Here is a 17,037-nt window from a genome sequence, read left to right on the forward strand (position 1 = left end):
AAGTGAGTGCTCTCAGTGCTTGTGGTGCAGTAATGACTTCCATTACATGAGCAATGGCGTTAACAACTTCATGCTGATTTGAACTCAGTTCTCGCCAAGATAAGCAACCGGCTAAGATGTAGCTTTACAATAAACCAATGTGATCCATCTGCATCTCCATCCATTTGTGTTTCTTTGCATCTGATGATGTAGATATCCTTCTGCCATGTGTTGATGGCTGAAGTGTAATGCTGGCTCCAGGGATCAGCTTATTTTGCCTCCCCAGCGCATCAGCACACACAACGGCTATGATATTGGCTCCAGGGATCGACCACAGTGCAGTCACCCCAGTGCATCAGCATGACAACCATCTGGATTGAGCTAAGTAGGGTGCACTAGCCCACGACACCTCAAGTGGACGCAACAGTGACTTTGGTGTCGCAGCATCACCCCACTCTGTCCCTCACTCAACTCAACCCAGCTTACTTACCCGTACATCAGTGTTGCTTTCTTTCTATTTTGCTTGAGATCCCCATCCAGAATCTTTCCGTCTCAACCACAGCCAGTTGCTGCGCCTTTCTGCTGCTTCAGATCTTCACTGAGCGACACAACTCTTGGCCACTGAACCCGACACATTTCTGAGAAACCGGGTTGTAGAGTGTGCCACAAATCCTCAACAACCCACCTCCACTGGGTAAACTCGGACTCTCCATCCTCTCTGTTCTGCTTCAGCAGCTAGTTGAGTATACCAAAGTTTCTTCCTCTCGCACGCCTTGTGAACAGCATCCTCCCACGGCACTGTTAACTCTACCAGATGAACAAGGTGTGCTGATCCAGACTACAAGACAATGTCTGGTCGAAGGTTAGCAGCTTCCAGTTGTCCTGGGCGAGGCTTGGTTTTAACACCTTTTCTTGATATTTGCTCTAATGGACGGAGGAATATAGTCTTTTTGTGTGTAATGCTTGATGGAGCTGGTGGCAACTTATTGGTCAGGTTACACTGTCTTCCAATGCTACGGCCAAATATCGCAGCACCTGGTCATGGCGCCAAGTAAACCGTCTTTGGCTAAGACCCAGTTTACATCCTGTCAAAGTGTGCTTTAATGTTGTAGGTGATAAACAGAAAAGACATGAGGGATCCACCCAAAGGTTTAGGTTCTGTGGTGATGGGAGAACATCATATGTTGATCTGATGAGGAAACTGATACTGCTCTGTTCCGTTGTCTATAGGTCTTGCCAGCCGATCTTGCGTTGTTCCGCACTCTCCCATCTCATCCATTCTCCCTGCTTGGCCTTTACACACCTGATCCTCTCCTCCTGCTTTTGTTCCTCATTGACTGCCAGCTTCCTCTGTTGAGCTGGGGTTGCCTTGTGCCATGTAGGTGGAGCTGAACTGAGACAAGAGCCCCTTTTCCATGCTGAACTTGCCCCGTAATATCACTGAGTTGAAGGGCAGCCTTAGCATCTTCACAGCTTTCTTTGCCACCCATTTTCTTCCAGGTTTCAACACAGGTGCTGCCTCCCTTACGCATTTGTCGCATGAATCTACTAATGTAATTTCCAGTCGGACTTTGGCGCACTTAAACTCCTCGGTTAGAGCAAAGACTGGTAGCTGCAGTATTCCTTTACCATAAAGTCCCACTCTGCTGAGACAGCATGGAACTCCATATCATTTCCTGACGTATGAACTGATTAAAGCTTCCAGCTTGTCAACTGTTGTCAAGGAAACCTCGTACACAGTCAATGGCCACAGCAGTCATGGCAATAGACCAAACTGAAAGCATTAGAGTTTGTTTGCCCGGTAAAGCGCTGCTGTCTATGATCTTCAATCCTTCCACTGCTTGTCTAATTTCTCCCACACAAAGTTTGTCCTTTAGATCCCCATTGTAACATCTCCCTAGACTTTTCACTGGCATCTCAGACACTGTTGGTATTGCCTCACCATTAATGTAGGACCTTTTATCTACTACTTTACCTTTAATTATAGAGATGCTCCTTGATTTAGTGGGCTTGAATTGCATTCGTGCCCATTCAGTGTTATTGGTTAATTTGCCCAATAACCGATTAGTGTAGGCTACTATTGTAGTCATTGTTGTCATGTCATCCATGTATGCTCAAATTGGTGGTAGTCGCATTCCAGAAGCTAAGCGCTCTCCTCCCACTACCCATTTAGATGCCCTAATAATTACTTCCATTGCCATGGTAAAAGCCAGTGGAAAAATGGTGCATCCTGCCATTATTCCAACTTCTAGGCATTGCCATGTAGTGTTGAATTCTGAAGTTGAAAAACTAAATTGCAAATCTCCAAAGTAGTCTTTCACTAAATTTGTTATTGTCATCGGTACGCTGAAAAAATCATATGCTGCCAGAAGAAGTTCATGTGGCACTGAACCATGTGCATTAGCCAAATCCAGGAATGTCACATGAAGCTCCTTCTTCTCCTTGTTAGCTAATTGAATTTGTTGCCAGATTACACTGATGTGTTCTAAGCATCCTGGGAAACCTGGAATACCTGCTTTTTGTACTGAAGTGTCAATGAAGCAGTTCTTTTAATAGGTAGATTAACAATCTCTGAGCAATAATGCTGAAGAAAATCTTGCCTTTACGTTTAATAGGGAAGTAGGAAGAAACTGACTGATGCTTGTAGAATATTTTTATTTTGGTATAAAGACTCCACCTGCTCAGCGCCATGCTCTTGGTACAACCTGTTTTTCCCATGCCACTTTCATCAATTTCCACAGGATTCGTAGAACTCCTGAAGCACTCTTGTACACTCTGTACGGAACTCCATTAGGCCCTGGAGATGATGATGCCCTTGCTTTTTTCACAGCTTGCTCTACTTCTTTCCACTTAGGTGCACTGTCCTCAATTTGGTATTTTGGTGGATTGATAGGTGGGATGTCTGAAGGAACTGACATAGGCTCCTTCCTTTTTGAATCTGTATGTGTTTCCTCCAAATATCTCTGCAGCTAAAACAGATGATTTTGAGTGTGCTATTTTTCTCACTGGTGAATATCTTCTTTACAAATTTGAATGGATCTTTATAAAAGTTAGTTCTCGCACGCTCCTTCTTTTTGCAGCGTTTCCGTAGGCGCTCAGCTCTGCGCAATGTTGCAAGCTTATCTTTTGAGTCCCTCCTTCTGACTTTGTTCTGCCCTTCTGCATTGCTTCATCAGCTGCCTCCTTTCTCTAACTAAGCGTACAATCTCCTGCTACCATCTAGACTTTCCAGGAATAGTTTGTACTTTTTCCTTCCTTTTTTTTAACTCCAAACCTCTCGCTTCCATATGCGTAAATGATGTCCCCAAATTTATCCAGCTTCTTTTCAACTGTTCCACTTAACCTTTCCAAAGTAAAACAGATATCCGTGTTTACTGTGTCCCATGCAGTTTTCTCACAAGCTCTTGGCCATTTAACTCACTTTCTGTCTGACCGGGTTCGCAATGATCATTAGGTTCATCACTTGTTGTATCCATGCAATTCCTCCTCACATCTATGACAGGGGTGCTGATATCCTGCGAACTGTGGTTTGCTTCCTGTTGGTGGATTTCATTCTAACTGACTTCGTAAGAAGTACTGATCAATGCAAGGCTCTTGTCCCTTCTCCCTCAAACATTTCATTCTCACTTGATGAATCTTGAAACCCCTGACCGTTGTCACCTTGCTCCAGCTGCAGACATAAACCTGGAGTTCCATGTCTTATAATACGTGCTTTATTTGTGAACGACAGTGATAACCATGTTAACCATGACTGAAGTGCAGTGTTGATCCGGTTTGTGCTGACCCTTGGCGACAGCTCCGGATTTGTGTTTAGCTGTTGTAAACGATCCTCGCACTCACAGAGTTCGTTGCCCCTTTAAAATAGACCCAGGACACAGAAAAGGAATTGCTTTAGCGCTGACGCGCACTTTTAATAAACATAAAACAAAACAGAAATAAACACCTAACTCCGTTTTGGAGCTCTCACTATACACCAGCCGATCCCTGACTCACACACAGGATGGCTAAGCCGTTTACCTGACAAACACCAAAACACAAACGGGCTTCTCTCAACACTCTCTTCAATACGACTGGACACACACGCAGTCGGGCTCTTCACTCAGCAGCCCCGATCAGTCTGGCTGCCTCTCAAAACCCTGCACCTGCCTCTAATTTATAATTACGACCAGGTGCAGAGGATTAACTAAATCATTAAAACAATTACACAATTAAACCCCATAACACCCAAATGTGCATTCTCACAAGGTTTTTAGTAGGGAAGGATTTTAACCCTCTCCCTGGTACCTTACACTGTCTAGTGCTATAATCAGAAAACACAGACAGTTACTAAACAAACACGGACAAACAAACAAAAACACTCATGAATATTTACCCAAAACCAATCGAAGGAAAAGATTAGTGTTTCTGTAGCCCCTTTTATGCTACACCTCGTTTACCTGCCAGATCAATACGTTCCTGCAACAGTCTCACTTCCTTCCAGGCTGACCGACTTCCCAACCTCGGAAACGAACTGTCAGGCCAGCCCCTCCAGAGACTTCTCCTTTCACTATTTAGCACCTTCACAGGTCAAGAGGGAGATTTACAACCAGAACTCACTGTATTTTTGTCACATATGTACATACCAGTTATATACTCTATACTATGTGGCACCTTGGTGTAATATGGTTTAAATATTAAATATAATACCAGTAGTAAGCACAGATCAGTCCAAGCAGTGCAAGCTTTTGTTGCAAATGTACGAGTGTGGCAGAGCACAGCTCTGCCCTTTAGAAATTGGCAGGGATGGGATTAAATTCCCCTACCTGCCTGGGTTCATTGTGTTCAGGTGGCTGGGGTTGATTAGATGATTAGTTTAATTAACAATCAATCAGCGCCCAGCCACCTGACATAAAAGGAGGCCTCTGCTTCTCATTTAAAGAGAGGGAGCTGAGGAAGTAGGTTGGTGCTTTGTTTGTATATTTGAAAGTTTGAATCCAATGAAGGCATTGCCCAGCCTGGAAATTGTTATTTTTGCTTTTTTGTCTTGCTTTATTTGTCTTTAAATCCCTTTATTTTGGCCCTTGTGCCCTTTCATTTTTGTGTTTATTTATAATAAAATAGTTATTTTTTTGAACTACAGACTGTCTCTGGGCCTCTATCCACTCGCCAGCCTGCCATAACGAGACTAATGAAATTGAACCCTGTTGGAGAGGTTATTTGATTCTGAAGGTAGCTTGACCTGCATTTTGTGGGGAAAAAACAAAATCAATATTGTAAAACTCTTCCTAAAGCATCAAGACAGATTCTCAAAGCTGTTTACTCCAAAATTGTCTTTGGCACAATTTGTCAGAAATAAAAAACATACTATTTGCATTTCTAAAATTAATAAAGCAATTTTAGACATATCACAAGCCCCTCAATTAAATGTCTTAGTTTAGTTTTTGGTTGGTAACTTTATTGTGTCTTTTTACTATCTGGGAGTAAATGGCTTTGAGAATCTGACCCTTTGTGCTCTTTTGAAAAGTAGTCATTACACTTGGTGAGTGTAGTGTCTACTTTTCACTCTTAAGTTATATTCAGAATAATTTGATGCTCTTTCTGACCTGACAGAGGTTTACTACACTTTGCAATGCAGCTATATATAGTAGTATTTACAGTATAACACAAACCTTTTTATCTTGGTCTTTTCCTTGGGAAACTTGCCTTACCTTAAGTAATACGACAAAGAATCAGAATAATGTGTTGTCTTTCGTTGTTACATATTTAAAAAAAAAAATAATAATTATGGTAAATTACCGTGCTTATTTAGGCACTCTATGATTTGACTGGGGGGAAAGATAATGTAGGTTTACTGGAGTTTTTTTTTTTAAAGCCTTTTCATTTGTTAATGCATTTCTTTTTTTTGTTTTTCGCTGTTCCAAAATTTTTTGAATGCAACTGTTAATTTTAACCATTTTTTTTTTAACACAACAGTACTCACACCTATAATTTGTAATAGTATATCAGCTGACAAGTGTTCCACTGATGTCCCATCACACCTTTCTTCTTAAAGGTGTACAGCCGCTCTATACATGAACCCCCAATATCTCACAAAAGTACCCGTGTACATATTTTTACGATATCACAACAAAAGGAATACTTTTATTTTTAAGAGTTTTTTGTGGCGCATATATATAGTTATGTACTGTATCACCTTGCAGTACAATCATATGACAAAAAAATGGACTGAATGATAATACCCGAAAATCTTAATATTTTTCATAAAGTAGCTGGCGCAAATATAGTATTAGGTGGTGGACTGTGCCGATCAACTGCTTTTTTTGAAAACCCTGCATTTATTGTCACTGTTTTTGCTTTGAAAATAATATGTTATTTTTTTAGCAGTCTAATGTTTTAGCCCAGAAAACCCGGTCCATCAATCTCTGATTGGGTCAGTGTTGTGTCATGGTGTAACACAGCTGTCATGTGGTTCCAAGATTTTTTATTTATTATTGTTTACCCAGCAACGTGCAAGTGATCTAGTCTGCTAGAAGCGCAATGAATCCTTTTTGTTAAAGGCACAGTAGCACCTGCAAGACCAGCGGATAGGGTTTTTTCAGCCGGGCAGCGACAGCCACTTCGCCGGGCAGCCCGTCCGCCTGAAAAGGCCTGGAGAGAACCCTGGTAATGGTATTACATTTGGACTGAAGCTCACTGTCTATCACATTTGAATGTTTATCTGAAACACTGCATTTGATTTGTCACGCAGAATTAATCAAGGCAGATATCATAGAAATGCATAGCATTCGTTTGATAGGTGTGTTGTTCACCGGGTGAATCAATGCACATTAAGATGCATGTCTTTTCTTTTTCTAACAGGAAGATCTTAATTCCTTGAGCGTTTCTCACACACTGACTCAAGGCTGTCTATAAATATCTAGCCTGATCATTAATGCACTTGGGCCTGGTTGTGTAACATGCTGTTGAAAGCAGCAGTGTCCAAGCCTAGATCATTTTGCAATTGTATTACATATTATAAAAAGCTGTATCAATAGATGAGCAATAAATTGAATTAAATTTAAGGAATTAAGCCAATGCATTATTTGAACAGGAGAAGTAAAATAAGTGGCAAAATTGTTTTAAAAACCGGAGTCTGCAAAATACTTTTAAAATAGCTGAAAGAGTAAGCCAACAACAATTTGATATGTCCCTTTTTGAAGATTCCACTGCCAGTGAACTAGCTGTTACTTTGCCCCTGTTGGAAGCTGAGACACAAATATTTAATTGACTGTTATTGAAAACAAGACTGTTCGCTAGTGATCCAGGTCTGGGGTGCTGCCTTTCCTCAGGATTTGGACTTTGTCCTCTTTAAAGATCATATTAGGATTTATATTGCTTTTCTCCATTACTCACTCTAACTGGCTACAATGATGCAGGTTCACAAGAAAAAATCTAAACGACACAGACCTGAAAACAAGATGACAGCCATGTCAGGGTTTCCCAGTCCTGGTCCTGGGGACCCACTCTTCTGGTTTTCATTCCAATTGAGTTATTCATTACTTAATAAACCCTTAATTGAACTAAAAATGTGCTTAATTAGACCTTTTTAATTGTGTGGTTAACTTGAAATCTCCAACTGTTTAAAAGCTGAAAACAGTTAAAAAGGTATAACTAAGCTAGTGAATAGTTCATTTAATGGTAAATTAAGAACTCCGTTTGAATGAAAACCAGAAGACACAGTGGAGCCCCAGGACCAGGATTGGGAAACCCAGAGTCAGATTACTTTATATTAGAGCAAAAATATTAGAGCAAAAATATTAGAGCAAAAATCTCACTCAGAATGATTATAAACCTGATAATCATATCGACTAAAATTTACATTATGCTAGAATTTAAAAACAGGTAATAGTTTCTTCCAAACTGGAGGATAAATATGTATGTGACAAAAAAGTAATGAATATGGGTTAGTTTGGAAAATAGTAGTCAGACCTGAAAAAAAAAAACCTTTCTCCCTCTCAAAGTACATTCGGTGGCTCAAATTGTTTGTTTTTTTGCACCAAAAATATATATATTTTTTCTCTATTGTATAATCTTAGGAAATACTATCATTTGTGTATAAAGTATTGCTTGGACAAATATCCAGATATTTTTTGACATGTTGTCACAAAGACGGCCGGAGTGGGTGGCGTCAGACCAGAGCCAGGAAATCAAACAAGAGAGGTGGAGTTTGGTGGAGCTGAGCGAATGCTTTTGTTCAGCATTTAATAAATAAACAGAACAGAAAATAAACGGTTATAACAAACAGAAACAGGACACGGCACATTCGCCAAATAAATAGACAAACAAAAACAGACTAACACTACACAAAACCAGGTGAGCAGATATTTTAACTATTATTCTTAGTTATTCACTATTACCTCCGTCTCCTATCCCATTCTCCACTCACCGAACACACAACCCCGAGTATGTGAAAACATGCTGCTTTTATGCAGCTGTACCGAGACTCGATTGCTAATCAATCATTCAGTTGGAGTCACGGTACAACTGCACGAGAATTGATGAAGTGCAATTCCCCGTGCTCACATTAAATTTTACTTGCACATGAAGTGCTGTGCAATCCTCATGCCTAATACAAATATACATTTTAAACACTTGTGTTATACAGGCCCTTTTATATCCTGTGTACCAATGACTATACACCAGCATTTAACACACCACACGCAACATATAACAGAAAATACACACAGGGGAGGGCACTTCGTCACACATGTATTCGGATACAAAAATTAGATGTTAATATTCGCTAGAAATGACAAATACCCTGCGCTTATTTGCCACCTCACCAGAAGTTAGCGACAGTTGGCAAATGAAAAACAGCTCCATGTGATATGTGAGATTAGTGCATCTTAAAAAAAAAAAACACAGGATCAACACAGGAACTGAAGCCTTTATTTAAAAGTTTTAGGCAGCAAAAAGTAAACAAACCAGATTACACATATAGTGATATAGATTGTGTGTGTGTGTCTGTATATGTATGTGTGTGTGTGTGTATATATATATATATATATATATATATATATATATATATATATATATATACTGCGTGTTATGTGGAATGTAATAAACGAGAACCAAAATGATGAGTTTTTCCCCCCCTTCATTTTACAACGTCATTTTCACCTTTGTTTTATTTGAAGTGTTTAAAGTTAAATTTCAGTTTTCTTTTGCTTGTTCAGCTACAAAAAGGCACAAGTAAACCTCATGTTATTACTTTATGAAAACATGTCTATGGTCACTGTTTACTGTGAAGAAACAGCAATGGCAAGGAATGAAAAAAAAGTTAAATAAATAAAATTAAATGTGGTGACAACTTTATGTAGGCTACTGTTTATTTCGGGAATAAACAAAACAACGTTTAACTTGAACTGCTATTTGTTTTGTAGTTAATTCACTGGGGTAAATTTAAGTCCTTCACAGCTTATTCTTTACTCCTGGGATATTTTTTTACTTTAGCGTAAAATAAAGGCACTCACACAGGGGCCGCTCCCCTGCTGCTGTGCTGTCTCTGCCTGCATTCTGAGCAATGTTATGGCTTTTAGTACTTTTTGAAAACAAAAGAATATTTAAATTATGAGCCTATATCCAAACATGCAAACCCTGTGTTCATAGCTTTTAAGGGAGTTTCACTAGAAGAATGCCCTGTGGTTTTCTGTACGTTTGAGGCTGTGTTACAACATTCTTTTCTGTGTGGTGCTTCTGATAATGTAGCTTATGTCAGTAAAGAGGCAAGCCTTGGTTTATTGCATTTAACCATTAACAGAAATATGCTAGACTTGGTGTATGATTAATACAAAAAAAATCTGCCTCATTCTTGCATACTGTGACCTCCTTTATTTAAAGCTTGACACTGAATTGCAAGCTCTGTCTATTCTTCTTTCTATAGGGAAATATTCCTGCAAGTTCAATGAGAGTGTGGTCATTTGATTATCATCCGCGTGTGCAGTTTTGTTTGGTCCAGGCCTGCTAACGAATGTTGACCAAGTGCTTTCTCAGTTCAGCTGGTTGTGACTGGGATATCCTGGGTGCCAGCCCATTTTATACAGCGCTGCATGTACTTTGAGACTGATCTACCTTTTTTACTTTATTTGAGAGTTGCCTCCACATACAAATGAAGACTTCCCTGAAATGTGAAAGTTGTTTTAGTGGGTAATATATTCCTGTAGCTATTGGTCCAGTAAACTCTCCTAGCAGTCCTGCTACAGGTCTTGTTATTCCCTGCTGGCTATGCATATCCCTGTTGGGAGTAGGCAGACGGAAGTCCTTGTGTACCTACAGCATGTTACACTTCAGCATATATCAAGATAACTGTTTGTCCAATTGTGACAAATTTGAGTGTATCATAACCTGGGGTATTAGACTGTCTTTCCGCCTGAATATATATATGTGTGTGTGTGTGTGTGACTGTCTAGTAGATGGGTGAATATATCTGATCCAATTTGGATGAAAATTGTTGAGTACATTCATTAGCTCAGGTTATTGATAGCAGTATCAGAATATGGGATGGAGGACATCTGTCTGTCAGACCTAACATTTTTACACATACGGTATCTAGAGAATTATGATCAGGCTTTCTCAAAACCTCTGTTGAGACTAGCACAGTCTGGTTTTCTCTACTGATGGTGCCAGACATTCTTGAAGAACTTTAACATAGCTGGGCGTTGGTTTAAAGGCTAGGTTCTTCATTATCAGATCTGGAGAGACAAAAGTCTGTTCCTGGGTGCCAGTATGATGTGAGGGCATTATACAGAGAGTGAAATGAGACGAAATGCTACAGGCTCATCTTTTGAATGAATAAACAACTCTAACATTAGCCAATAACCTTTAGACTGACTTGATGTAATTTTCATCTGCTGTTTATATGATCCATGTCCAAATGAGTCTCTTGATACTGAGCGTGCACAGCTTGTCAAGACTGCAATAAGGTTGTTCTACTGTGTTAAAACATGTAATGAAAGGTGGGGAATCTGTTGTAGTTGTGCAAGTACTGCTAGGGTGGGCAAATGTTTTTTTTTAGATTTCAGCAAATAGGTTATTATTAATAGTTTTCACTTAACACATCTGAAATTAAAATAATACAAAAAGTTTTAAAACGTTTAAAAATGTTTTTTTTACGCACCAAATTCAACTACAGTTCCAATCCAGTGCCTGTCTTGGATTTAAGTTTTGCACTACACTGACTAGCTTTTAGAATTAAAATAGAATAATTTGTCTCTAAAATATTAAAACTTTTCGTAGGAAAAATTAATTCCCAGCTAGATTGTGATTTTAAACGGAAAGATCTTTTTTATTATTGTGCTAGACCCTACCCCTAAAAACACATCTGTCACTCTGCCAAGACTGTAAGGAGGGCGTGGCACGGAGACAGACACTGCACTGCAAAAAATGTGTATGCGTAATTTTTAAATGTATGGGTTTTGGTTATGATAAACAGAAACGTGTTATAGCACGTTTTAAAGGGTATTTATTTGTTTGAAAATTATAATTATACCCATTATGCAGTATTTTTAGTAGTATTTCTTAGGGGTCAAAAAGTCATAATAGCAACATTTTACACATAGTAATTTGTAAAGAATGTTATTATACAACATTGGATTAATGCATTTGCCACTGGAAAAGCAGGTAATGTAAATATACAAAATTAATATGTAGTTTTTTTTTTTTTAAATGTATAAATGTAATCTAATTTAAGCTAAATCTGTGCATTGCAAAGTCATGTCTTCCATGTGTTTTAACTTACTTTCTGTTTTATAAATCCATCTATTTAAACGGTTTAGCATATTTGCAGACTCAGATCCACCGTGAATTGTATCAGTGTTACTAGCCCTGTGAGTGTCTGCACTATCTGAGCTGCCCTGGGACGTTTGACCAGTCATACCATCTACGTCACTGCTGTCAACCACGCATCTGTTTGCATGTAGACACGTGCCTTTTAGATGTATCCCACATATTCTTAATGGAATTTCTACATACATTAATCATGTTATTTATATATGTGCATAAAAGTATTGCATTATAAAATATCACATTACAAGTTATCACATTATAAAATATCACCTTACAGAATATCACAATACAGATAATCGCAGTTATAAAAGTACGATAAGATCACATTCAAGTAAGAGCAAAAAAAAGAATACAGTAAAAAGGTGTTATAAACGGCAAGAGTTACATATCTTTCTGTCTCGTTACTACTGGCAAATGTATAGATCTCATGGATTACCCCATGCATAACAAACTTTGCACAAAGGAATGCTGCTTCTCCTTATCACTGTTTGGCGCCTTCTAACACTCACAGGAGCAGGACTTGTTGTTGTCATTTTCTCGGAGGGAACTTCGACTGGACGCCGATGAAAACCTGATGCGTGTCACTTAATCCAACCCAAATATCTTACAAAACCACATTTGATATGGTATTAATTCAAAGAGGTGTATCTTCCGGACACATTGCACTAACCAATTACATTGTTTTTGAGAGAATTTGGTTTCGTTTTCAAAGTACCAGGCCCAAAATATTTAAACTTTTTGTTTTTTAGTGTTCTGACTGTCAGAATAATGTACAAACTGAGATTCATAAAGATTAAAATCTGTTAAGTTTATTTGTATGTGTGGTATAATTAGGGTTTCTGGTTTTCAGGTTTTATTTTTGATCACGTGATGTCCCTTTAAACAGATTTTGAACTGATTCACTTTCTTAATCAAACAGTAATTACCAAAGGAAGTTGTTTCTTTTTACCCTCATGTCTTGATTCAGTTAACAAACGACGTGCATTGATCTCGCCTGATTCTGTTTGAACCTGCATTTCGTTCACCGTATTCCGCTTATTTATTTCCACTGCGTTAGTTTTTAAACTGTTAATTAATCTTTAAAGGGAGTGAGAGAGATGGAAAATAAAAACTGAAAACTAGAAGTCCTAAATATAATTAAGTCGGTGTAGTTTTTTCGAAAATAAGCAACCTGAAAACAGAACCAGAGTCTAATACCACAGACATGGCGCCGCGGCTAAGCCTGGAAATGCCATTGCTGCTTGCCTTAAAAACAAACTGTTCTACAAAAAAATCCGCTTTTTTTTTGTGCCGAATATAATCTAGGTGAATTGTACAATCCAAAGAATGGTATTTTGTGAGTTTTATATAATATTTTCAGAAATTTTTACGATTAATACGACCGGTTTCATTGTCTCTTGCGATATGTAGTCATTTTAGAGTTCTGTAAATGTAAAATTACTCAAACATAAATATTTTAAGACAGACATGTACTAGACAAAAAGTTATATTAATATATGTATGTATGTATGTTTTTTGTTTGATAATTACCGAGATAATTTTACATCGATTTCAAAACTGCTGCAGCACACACAATCCTTCCCACATTGGTAATAATGGCCATCAGTGAACTACAAGAAATTGTTTCTGTTTGTCACTATATATATATATATATATATATATATATATATATATATATAGATAGATAGATAGATAGATAGATAGATAGATAGATAGATAGATAGATAGATTTGTGCTTCAGAATATAGGCAATCTCAAAATAGTGCTGGGTTAAATGAATATTCAAATATTATTGTGAATTCTGTAGAATTAGCTTGAAAACACAAGTATAATTCAACCAAATGACATGTATTACTGTAGAAGAAAAAACCTGGAGAATATGTATTTTTCAGACTTCATTGATGCATTGGTTTCCTTTGTGCCTGAATGACTACGAACATGCCAGTTCTTGCCACCGCATACTTGTCCCAGAACTGCAATACACAACAGACCATGAATCATTTCACTTATAGCTTTGACCTAAAGAATAAAAACCCGTTTTAACCCACTTTCTCTCTCCTGTTGGCCAGGTTTTGTTCCTCTCCCTCCCTCCCCCCCCTCCTCCTCCTCTCTCTCACACCATGGCCCGCCCCTCCCAGTGCTCCTCGCAAGGGGACAACCCCTTGGACCCAAACTACCTCGAGCCTCACTATCGCGAGGAGTACCGCCTGGCCATAGATGCGCTGACAGAGGACGACCTGGAGGGCTACTACCACTTCCTGCAGAATCGGGGCGTGCCGGACTTCCTGGCCGAGCCGGAGATCAAACACATCCAACAGACTCTGCAGGTGCCCCGCATGAGTGTGCAACCAGACTGCCTGTACTTGGAGGGAGGCTTCGAGGACCCGGACAACTCCTCGGGAACCTACTGGCCCATGCACTCAGACCTGGACGCCCCCGGGCTGGATATGGGTTGGCCCAACTTTTGCAGCTTCATCGGCCCCACTGAGGTCACCACCCTGGTCAACCCCTCCAGCCCCAACATGCCCAGCATCAAGGAGGAGGCGCGCCGGCTCATCAAGTCTGCACAGCAGGTGAGGCGCACACACACAGACAGACAGACGCACAGTCTTCTGTGGCTGTCAGTATGCACAGCTGGCATTGAATTTATAATTTACAAACTGCACAGGGGCATGTATCGCCACAATCATGACCATACTGGATGAAGCAAATACTTCAGCTTTAGAATTTGTACTTTTAACACTAGAACGACCGTGTTTTCTCGGCTTACCTAGAGCAAACTTGACTGGTCAATTTGACGGCCGTATTAAAAACAACAAATATTATAATGAAAGGACAAACGATTGAATATAAGTCGTAGTTTTATTCAGGAACGTCATACTCAACCGAAATATTGTAAGCAGACAGACATTTGAACAGAAATGTGTTTATACACAGACATAGTACATAATGCGCAACCTCAGAAAACGGTAAAAAAAATGAAATAAATATTTGAAAATATATTTGTGTATTTACAGGTATATCATATACATACAAAACTGTACAACTGAAACTATGTAAATAACTATCTTTTTTTTTTTTTAAATGAATGGGTTTATATTGCCTACATAACAAAGCGCTTATATGCAAGTGAAGCTATGCCTTTATACACAGACATACTGTAATCGAAATGATCTGAATAAATAAACATTTGAACAGAATGGGCTTCAGTCAGGTGTGTGTGTATATTTATGTAATGTACATGCAAAACTGTACAACTGAAAGGATGTAAATAAGTATAATTTTTTTTTTAAATGGGTTTATATTTCCTGCATAACAACCCGTATATACGCAAGCTATGTATTGATACAGACATAATGCAATCTAAATGACCTGAATAAATAAACATTTGAACAGAATGGGCTTCATTTACAATCGTTTACAAAGTCTAAGTGCTGCACAAATCACACTGATACTGCTTTTGAAAATATGCAGTGCACTTACCGCATTGTCCGTCTTTTGCTTTATCAGAATCTCGTTTGTTAAAATTTGCAGTAATTCCAAACACTGTTTTCTGTCGTGCTTCTTCAGCGATTTGCAATGTGTATTGGTGTAATAAAAACGAGTAACTTATAGTACCAGTGCAGACAGACAGCCTGGCGACTTGAGCTGGCAGGGCTCATTGAAACAATAGTAATGTCAACAGACAGCTTACTTGAGGAATGCAGACTGATATAATCAAACTTTAATATGGCTGCAAGTCCCGATCTGAGAAACACAAATAATACTGCAATATTTAATTGTTATGTGTATCTGTCAATTTGACCGTGCCTGGTCGGAATAGGTATGACAGTATTTTATCTTGCTAATTTTTGCAGCTACGCTATTATTTGTTTGTCAGGGTAATTAGTACATATATTTAGGAAAAGTCAGGAAAGCACAGCTCTGTATCTTAAACACACGCACCACAATTTAAATTTAAATTCCAAAGAGAGTCAAAATGACCGCCTTGGTCACTCTACTGTTAAACTAACAAAAGTATTTTAATGGAGCCCCAGTATCATAACGTCAGTTTATAATTAGTTACCATCTTTGTCAAGTTTGCATATTGGTAGTCATACATGTCCAATGCGCACACATGCTAAACTAATACAGATAATAAATATATACATGGTATTTCCAGGATTCGCATAGGTCCTAGTGAAATTCAGGTACTGGAATACTGAAACGGGGGGAGCGATCATTCACAAAATTATTACTGGCTACTTCTATTCTAAATTTATGTTAATTTATAAATTAGATTATTAATCTCACGTCTCTGTAGAATTGCTGTTGACGTCGGTAACTGCAGAATACGTTATTGCATTTCCTGTGGTGGGTGTGTTCACTGTGAAGAACAGATTGTCCCAGCAGCTGGTAATTTTCTATCACTATAATCACAGATTTCCCCAGTAATCTACACATGCAGTGTATTCATGTAGAATATAATAAAACGTCTGCATGAGAAGACATTCAGTGTGGTTATAAATACTGTACTTCTAAAATCAAAAACTCAGTTATAAACACCCCCCTTTTCCATATAATAGACCAGTCTGTAAAAGAGTGCTAAAATGTTTATACCAACTTGATAATGGACAGTGATAAGACTTTTTTTTTTTTTTTTTTTTTTTTTTTTAACCCAATGACTGTTGGCTTTTTTCTTTGTTGTTTTTACTGTGAAAACACAAAAGTAAATGCCAGGAAAATGTAAATACAATTCTGCGTGGCAGGACACAAATTTGGTTGCCAGACTCAAAGAATATTAACCGTGCCCACTGCAAAAATGCGTGACAGATTTTTATATCGGAAATATGGAGAGTCGACACTCAAGAACCATGTGAAGTCTGCGAAAGATCAAGCTATAATGATAAACGATGGAAAAAGTTCGATATTACAATATTTTTCAACGACTTCCAAAGCAAGTAGCAGCAACTCACATGGACTTGAGGCTGGCAGTCGGGGGGACAGGGGAAGACACTGGGGTGGATATGAAACTTTGCTTATTGGACTTTCTTTTAGATATTATAACTACAGGTAGGGAGAGGAAGGTGAAATACAAACACTATTTTTTCCCCATTTACATTTTTTCACTATAGCGACTCGTGTTGACAAAAATAAATAAACTAAATAAATATTGACCTCCAAAATATAAACAATAAATGCGTTTTGGTACAGTTCCTGCAGGACACCTTCACAATTCCTTGAAATTCAACAGGATTTCCTGTAGGAATCCAGCAG

The 17,037-nt window shown here is 38.5% G+C and overlaps 1 protein-coding gene across 1 annotated transcript in view; it reads left to right on the forward strand.

Annotated features, from left to right (window-relative positions):
• fam83hb (family with sequence similarity 83 member Hb) overlaps positions 1–17,037 on the forward strand; it is a 56,634-nt gene that overhangs the window by 10,286 nt on the left and 29,311 nt on the right. Inside the window, exon 2 of the mRNA XM_041248181.1 lies at positions 13,851–14,354. Within this exon, the coding sequence (XP_041104115.1) occupies positions 13,902–14,354 (453 nt within the window). The 5' untranslated portion in view covers positions 13,851–13,901. The remainder of the gene's footprint in view (positions 1–13,850; positions 14,355–17,037) is intronic.

Source organism: Polyodon spathula, chromosome 4, assembly GCF_017654505.1.
Source record: "Polyodon spathula isolate WHYD16114869_AA chromosome 4, ASM1765450v1, whole genome shotgun sequence".
Classification (NCBI taxonomy): Eukaryota; Metazoa; Chordata; class Actinopteri; order Acipenseriformes; family Polyodontidae; genus Polyodon; species Polyodon spathula.